This window comes from Perca flavescens, chromosome 16 (genome assembly GCF_004354835.1).
Source record: "Perca flavescens isolate YP-PL-M2 chromosome 16, PFLA_1.0, whole genome shotgun sequence".
Classification (NCBI taxonomy): Eukaryota; Metazoa; Chordata; class Actinopteri; order Perciformes; family Percidae; genus Perca; species Perca flavescens.
This window is the reverse complement of record NC_041346.1, coordinates 33,023,272-33,030,623: the sequence shown is the minus strand read 5'-3', so window position 1 is coordinate 33,030,623 and position 7,352 is coordinate 33,023,272. Positions and strand designations below refer to the sequence as shown.

Here is a 7,352-nt window from a genome sequence, read left to right as displayed (position 1 = left end):
TTATGATAAAAAGTGCCTGGAACAGGTACTTTTTTACTTGACGTGAAAACCTGCAGACTACTGATTGGTCGGAGAGAATCGTCACTAATCATTAGCGACGGGGGGGGGGTGTCCTGCACAAACCCGCCATTTTTAAATAGTTTAGCCAGCTGTGTTTTGTTTTGCTGCCTCCAGCTTCTTTTGAAACTAAATGTTTTGTCTGGCAAACAGCCACATGCCGAGAATCAAAAACAACACACCTTTCACATTCTGTGTGTGTGTGTGTCGCATTAGGTCACGGCTGGTTTCATAACGACGCCGTTATGAAACGACCGTGAGCCATGCTCGCCACACACATGAAAGGTGTGTTGTTTTTGATCTGCAATGGAAGGAGGAGGACTCTAAAGGAGGACGGGCCCGCGGCCGAGTCGAGCCGAGCTGGTACTAGCAGTGGGTGAGCGCCATTACACACAAATGCATGGGGCAAAAAAATGTAATTACCCTTACATGCAATACAATATAAATAACTCTTGTCAGGTCTGATGTCAGGAAACAGCTCACTCACCAGGACAGGTGCCACTGAGGATGAACAGCCACGTAGATGAGCAGGGAGCCGAAGATGAGCAGGTAGGTCCCGTAATAAATAGCGTTTTCTATCAGAGCCGTTTTTATTTTGCCCGTGATGGAGAAGCCTCCGGAGCGGGCGTACGACTGCATGAAGGGCAGCAGCAGCCTGGGAAACACAAAGCACACCCGTAAGGTAAGGATTATATATGGTATAGTATAGTGTAATAAACATTTCTGTACAGGGTTCAACCATAAGAAACAATAAAGGTTGCCCGATGGCCAAGGAAAAGTTAAACGCCCAACGGACAAGTAAATATGGGTTTCAATCAGGTTTTTCAGATCATCTTTGTATCATAAATGTTATAATTCTCTTGCCCAAGTCGGAAAATGCTTGTAGAATGATATTATTTGAATGTGCTTGTTTGTTTGTTTTGTCAATGTATATGTCACCACTATGTGTACCTTTTAATGTGTAGTGAATGAGTGTTGTATGACTGCTGGCTGTCTCTGAGTTAGTCCTATGTCACCTGCCTAGGGACTGCAGATGAAAACTACTTATTTTTTACTAATTCTGGCATATTTACATGGTGTTTTTATACAACAATGTTCACAAATATGCATAGCCTCTATCAAATAAACCAAAATATAAAATTGAGTTGTTGCGTAACTGGCAGCTGTCTTGTTAGAAGAAGACGATGAAGGAACAATGGAAGCAGTTTTTCTTGGGTGGCAGGAGATGATGTCGATGAAACAACTAGATATAACAATTTACTTGAGTAAAACTATTTGTATAGAGGCGAGTAAAAATGTACTTCTGGCAAGTAGACCTTAAAGATGACACCTGCTGTACATTATTTACATGCTCAAGTAGTTGCAAATTAAATGCTCACAGCAAGGCTGCCAACTTTGCCACTGAGGCAATTAGTTTCATTATGAATGGTGTCATTCTATACTTTGGGTTTAGGTTTCCCTATGAAGAATTTCTTGTAGGCTAAAATTCATTTTGTAGACCTGCGGTAGATGTTAAGTGCCCTTTCAATTACAACTGAAAATATGCCTCATTGTGTGTGAATAAAGGTGAAATATAAATATAAATATACAGTATTTGTTTGTGTTGCAGCAAAGTGTCAGCTTCGTTTCATACAGGGGGTGTTGTTCGGACAGACCTGCCCCCACTGCTAAAAAAAAAAAAAAAAAAATCGTACAGGAAACACTGCATGATTTTAGCCAGACGGCTAATTTAGTTAGAAGAGAACAAGATGAGAGCAACAGCAACAAAATAAGCATTCTGAAGAAGCCATGCAGGGTGATTGATATGGTGTTTATGAGACAGACCATGTGAGACACTGGGACGTCCAGTACACCACCCTCCAGAACACGGGCATGATCCCGTCAGGGATGTAGCTCCACGGCTTGTAGCAGGGCGTCGAGACCCTACGGTGGAGAAGAAGGAGATATGAGCAGGGAAGCACTACAATTAGACACGTTCTACCGCAGAGATCTTCAACGGGAGGTCCAGGACCCCTAGGAGGTCCTCAGAGTCACTGTAGAGGGGCCTCCAAATTATTGTTTTAAAAGTTTTTTAAATGTCTTAACATGACTTCCATGAACATTAGCAAATATAAACCCCCAGTAATGATAGGCTAACTGGCCAATAGGTAAGGTAGTCACTTAGGTAGCCACCCACAGATACATTTCATAGATTCATAGATTCATTAGATAAAACAGATGTTGACAAAGTTCCCTTTTGGGGACATAACTTAAGATTGGGGAAAAATTTGAAGTTGGAAAAAAAGGTAATAAATTGCAATATATCGCAAAAAAATAAAATAAAAACTTGAATGCATGTTGAAGAAATGTTATTTTGTTATTGCCAATCATTTCTGGACCTCTGACCTGGAATAAAAATCAGATATGGACCTTTGAGTAATATGTTTAAGAACACCTGGTCTAAAGTATCCGTTCAGGAGCCATTTCAAACGTATCGGCAAACAAAAACCAAACCATACCCAACCCTAGTAATATCTTATATCTGGATATAAAAACATCCACTGATGCCCTGAAGAAGATGCAGTAATACTTTATAAAGAACCATGTTGTATACTCACCTTTTGGTGGGTGTGACAGACGTGTTAGCCGCCGTGTGATTGGAGCTGGCGGTGGGAACAGAGGCGTGCTCCTCATGGTCTTTCTTACACTGATTGTAGATGGTCTGAAGGGACACATTAATAACTTGATTTGATTCAGCACAGTGGTACCCAACCCTTTTGGCCTGAGGTCCACCCACAGCCCTGTCTGATTAACTCATGTACCTCTTCAACAATTCCCAATGTATGTTCCAAATCTTACAAATTATTCATGATATTAAAGTGGATATTGTTAACTATTTCAGTTGTTAGCCATTTCAACCTTTAGATAACTATTTCAGCTGTTAGCTAACTATTACCTTTTAGCTATTTTAACAGTTTCTCTGTAACTTTTAACTTCTGGGCTCGCTTGCCGACTAGTTTTCACACACTCTCACATAACAGCTGCAACATGTAGAGTGTGTGGAGGGAGGTCTCACTCAGTACTGACCGTGCTGACGTCCAGAGGTAAGATGAAGACGATGAGGAAGCACAGGTACCAGGCCAGCAGCGTGCCGAACAGCACCATGCGCTGCTGCTTCCTGAAGTCTCCATATCGGTGCAGCAGGAACAGCGCCAGGAAAAACACCACCACGATCTCGATGCCCAGAGCAGCTCCACTCATCCCGCTGCGCTCCGCTCAGCCGCCGCCACAAACCTGCAAGAGATCCACACGTTTACTATGGCTGGGGGGTTACAGCGTAGTATCGCGATATATTCCAGGCAATACTGTATTGAAACACGAGCGCAAAGTATCAGAAGTCTATTTTATTACTGGCCCCTACGTAAGAAAGCGAGATGCCGCTTGCTTTTAGCATGTGTTTTCTGAATGAAAACTCATCCACTTTCATCTGCCTTGGACACGTTTACTTGGGCTGGGAAAAATGGATACAGCATAGACAAACCAGTTTTAAAAGTGACATATTTCCTTAATAAGTAATCGCTGTGCGGTGGATCCAATTCATGTCGCTATAAAGAGGGGTTCAGGTGGATTTTGGTGTGTCCCTGTTTCTTTGTAGTTTCAGATTTCCTTTCCTAGAAAAAAAAGACAACTGTTCTTGTCTGCTGAAGGCCTAGCAGCTCTGCAGAACAGTTAATTGCATTTCATCTCCGTGCACACGCTGACTGCTTGACCACTAAACAAAGAGAGAGGAATTGTGTAAAGAATGATGTGACAAATACCGACTGACAACACACAAAGTTATCTCTTAAGAGTATTTCTTCATCCCAAGAACATGCATGTTTTTTTAAGCAGCTGTTACAATCCCATCATTACAAGTATATCAGCCTTATGGGGGTTTTGGCAATTAATCACCTACTTTATTAACTTGATATTGATGTCAAAACTATAATCATAGTTGATCATTTTACATCCACCTGCTGCCTTGTAGTTTGAGATTCATTTCCTTGCCCAACATGTAAGAAAAAGATGACGTGTTCTAGTCTGCTGAAGAAGAAGAGGAACGCCTACCAGCATGTATGAACAGTTAATAGCTCCTAATCTCTTAGCACACGCTGACTGCTTCACCCTAAACAAAGAGGAACCCCCCCCTCTACTGAAGTAAGATTAAGGAGAACATGAACGGAGTCTTTCTTTCCACCTTTGTAGAAAGTATTGTAACATGCAAATGAAACCAAGTTTCTTTCTTTCTACCTTTGCATGGAGGACTGTAGTGGACTCCACGTGTAAGATGCAAATGACAGCAAGTTAATATTTTCCCAAACTATCTGCTCCTCCCGTCTGGTCAGGTGACCTCACCCACACCAGGCCTCTATGGCCCCCAGGTGGACCGCCCCACAGTTTGAACACCAGTTACAGAATCTGGGTCCAAATCCATCTGAAGACCAAGTTCAGGGTCAACAAGTGAACAAGTCTGATCTCTGCTGTACAGTAGATGTTCACACATCATGGGGGAGTCTGAAGCCTGTAAAACACTGTCACAAGAATCGGTACTTCGGTACCAAGTTGATGCCAAAATTATGAAAATGTGACGGTACTCAAAAGCATATACGGCTACAAGTGTTCTAGTCTGAAGAAGGAGAAGAAGAAGAATGCCTACCAGCTCAGAAAAACAGTGAATATCTCCTAATCTCCGAGCCCCCGCTGACTGTTAGAACCATTTGTCTAATAAAATCAGATTACGGAGAACATGAACTGAGTCTTTCTTTCTACCTTTGCATGGAGGACTGTAGTGGACTCCACGTGTAAGATGCAAATGACAGCAAGTTAATATTTTCCCAAACTATCTGCTCCTCCCGTCTGGTCAGGTGACCTCACCCATGCCAGGCCTCTATGGCCCCCAGGTGGACCGCCCCACAGTTTGAACACCAGTTACAGAATCTGGGTTTCTCTGAGTCCAAATCCATCTGAAGACCAAGTTCAGGGTCAACAAGTTACCAAGTCTGATCTCTGCTGTCTTCCCTGTTTCTCAGTTAAAGTTTGGACCAGATGTCTCTCTACCTGTCTCTCTCTTCTTGAGTCCAGACAGTTAGTGAGAAAGCAGACACAGCTCGGCCCTCTAACTCCTCCTCCACCTGTCTCACTCATCATACTCTGGTCTACCTGTCTCACTCATCATCCTCTGGTCTGGGCCTTTAGAGAGACATTTAACATTTACAACTAGAACCAATCCCTCAACAAACACACACAACACAGGAGATTAAACACCGATTTAAACAGGAAATGGATCTGAAAAGTGGGGACCAAATAGAACTGAACACATACATTTAAAACCAGTTATGAAACAGATATAAAGATGTCTCTGAAGATAACTTCTCAACCCAAACCAAAGGGTGACATCCCAGCTGCTACGTCCACTATTCCTACAGTCTATGGTTCCATCCATAGACTGTGCTTCCGTTGGAGCAGTCACCCACTCATAGTCTAATAAGCACGGTGTCTGTTCCCCGACTCAGATCAGTTAAATCAAAGGTAAACATAAGATGCGCTATACTTAACAACCTAATTGGAATTAAAACGACTGCAACGATTGAACAAAATAGGAAAATTAGATGTGGACTATTAAATATTAGATCTCTGTCTTCTAAAGCATTATTGGTTAACGAGTTGATATCAGATAACAACATCGATTTATTTTGTCTTACTGAAACCTGGCTGGGCCATGAAGAATATGTTAGTCTGAATGAAGCCACTCCTCCCAGTCATACTAATACTCAAATTCCTAGAGGCTCAGGCCGAGGAGGGGGAGTTGCAGCCATCTTTGATGCAAGCCTGTTAATTACTCCTAAACCTAAATTAAATTATAACTCCTTTGAAAGTCTTGTTCTTAATCTTCAACATCCAAAATGGAAAACATTACAGCCAATTATATTCGTTGTTATTTACAGGGCTCCAGGTCCGTATTCTGAATTTTTATCTGAATTCTCAGAGTTTTTATCATGTTTAGTCCTTAAATCAGACCAAGTACTTATTGTAGGTGATTTTAATATCCATGTGGACGTTGACAATGATAGCCTTAGTACTGCTTTCAACTCATTATTGGATTCAATCGGTTTCAGTCAGAGTGTGCACAAGGCGGCGCCTTTAACCACACCCTCGACCTTGTGCTGGAATATGGTATTGAAATTGAGGATTTAATAATATTTCCGCAGAATTCGGTATTATCAGATCATCCTTTAAACACTTTCGAATTCTTACTACCTGACTATATTAAATTAGATAAAAGCTTCTACACCAGATGCCTATCTGACAGTGCTATAGCTAAATTTAAAGAAGATATTCCAACAGCATTCGACTCTATGTCGTGCCTTAACATAACAGAGGACCTCTATGTTAACCTCAGTCCCTCTCAAATTGATACATTTGTAGACGGTGCTACGACTTGCCTACGGACGACCTTAGACTCCGTTGCTCCCCTGAAAAAGAAGACGATGAAGCAAAGGAAATTAGCACCTTGGTATAACTCCCAAACTCGCAAATTAAAACAAATCTCGCGAAACCTCGAATGTAAGTGGCGTTCCACAAAAGTGGAGGAATCCCGTTTGGATTCGCAAGAAAGTCTGAAAACCTATAGGAAGGCTCTAAGAAAGGCCAGATCAGACTATTACTCATCACTAATAGAAGAAAACAAGAACAACCCAAGGTTTCTTTTCAGCACTGTAGCCAGGCTGACAGATAGCCACAGCTCTACTGAGCCATCTATTCCTCTAGCACTGAGTAGTGATGACTTCATGAGCTTTTTAATGATAAAATTACAACAATTAGAGATAAAATTCATCACCTTTTGCCCTCAACTTCTAACCGTTCACCTTTAAACGCAGAGTCGCTAGAAATAACGACTAGTCTCGACATATACTTAGACTGCTTTTATCCTATAGACCTTCAACAATTAATGTTAAAGATATCCTCAGCTAATCCATCTACCTGTCTCTTAGACCCCATCCCAACGAGATTACTCAAAGAAGCGTTACCCGTGGTAAACACTTCATTACTAGATATGATCAATATGTCTTTATTAACAGGTTATGTACCGCGGTCATTTAAAGTAGCTGTGATAAAACCTCTTCTGAAAAAACCCACCCTAGATCCTGAGGTCTTAGCAAACTATAGACCTATATCTAACCTTCCCTTTCTATCCAAGATCCTTGAGAAGGTGGTTGCTAATCAGTTATGTGATTTTCTACATAGCAATAGTTTATTTGAAGACTTTCAATCAGGAT

The 7,352-nt window shown here is 41.5% G+C and overlaps 2 protein-coding genes across 3 annotated transcripts in view; both read right to left on the bottom strand.

Moving 5' to 3' along the window:
* The window catches only part of LOC114570782 (uncharacterized), a 645,073-nt gene that overhangs the window by 64,868 nt on the left and 572,853 nt on the right, over window positions 1–7,352 (bottom strand). The gene's annotated exons all lie outside the window — the stretch shown is intronic.
* The window catches only part of lmbrd2b (LMBR1 domain containing 2b), a 50,305-nt gene that overhangs the window by 15,514 nt on the left and 27,439 nt on the right, over window positions 1–7,352 (bottom strand). Inside the window, exons 3-6 of the mRNA XM_028601340.1 lie at window positions 3,124–3,330; window positions 2,655–2,758; window positions 1,882–1,980; window positions 545–712 (exon numbers count right to left, since the gene is read on the bottom strand). Of these exons, the coding sequence (XP_028457141.1) occupies window positions 545–712; window positions 1,882–1,980; window positions 2,655–2,758; window positions 3,124–3,297 (545 nt within the window). The 5' untranslated portion in view covers window positions 3,298–3,330. The remainder of the gene's footprint in view (window positions 1–544; window positions 713–1,881; window positions 1,981–2,654; window positions 2,759–3,123; window positions 3,331–7,352) is intronic.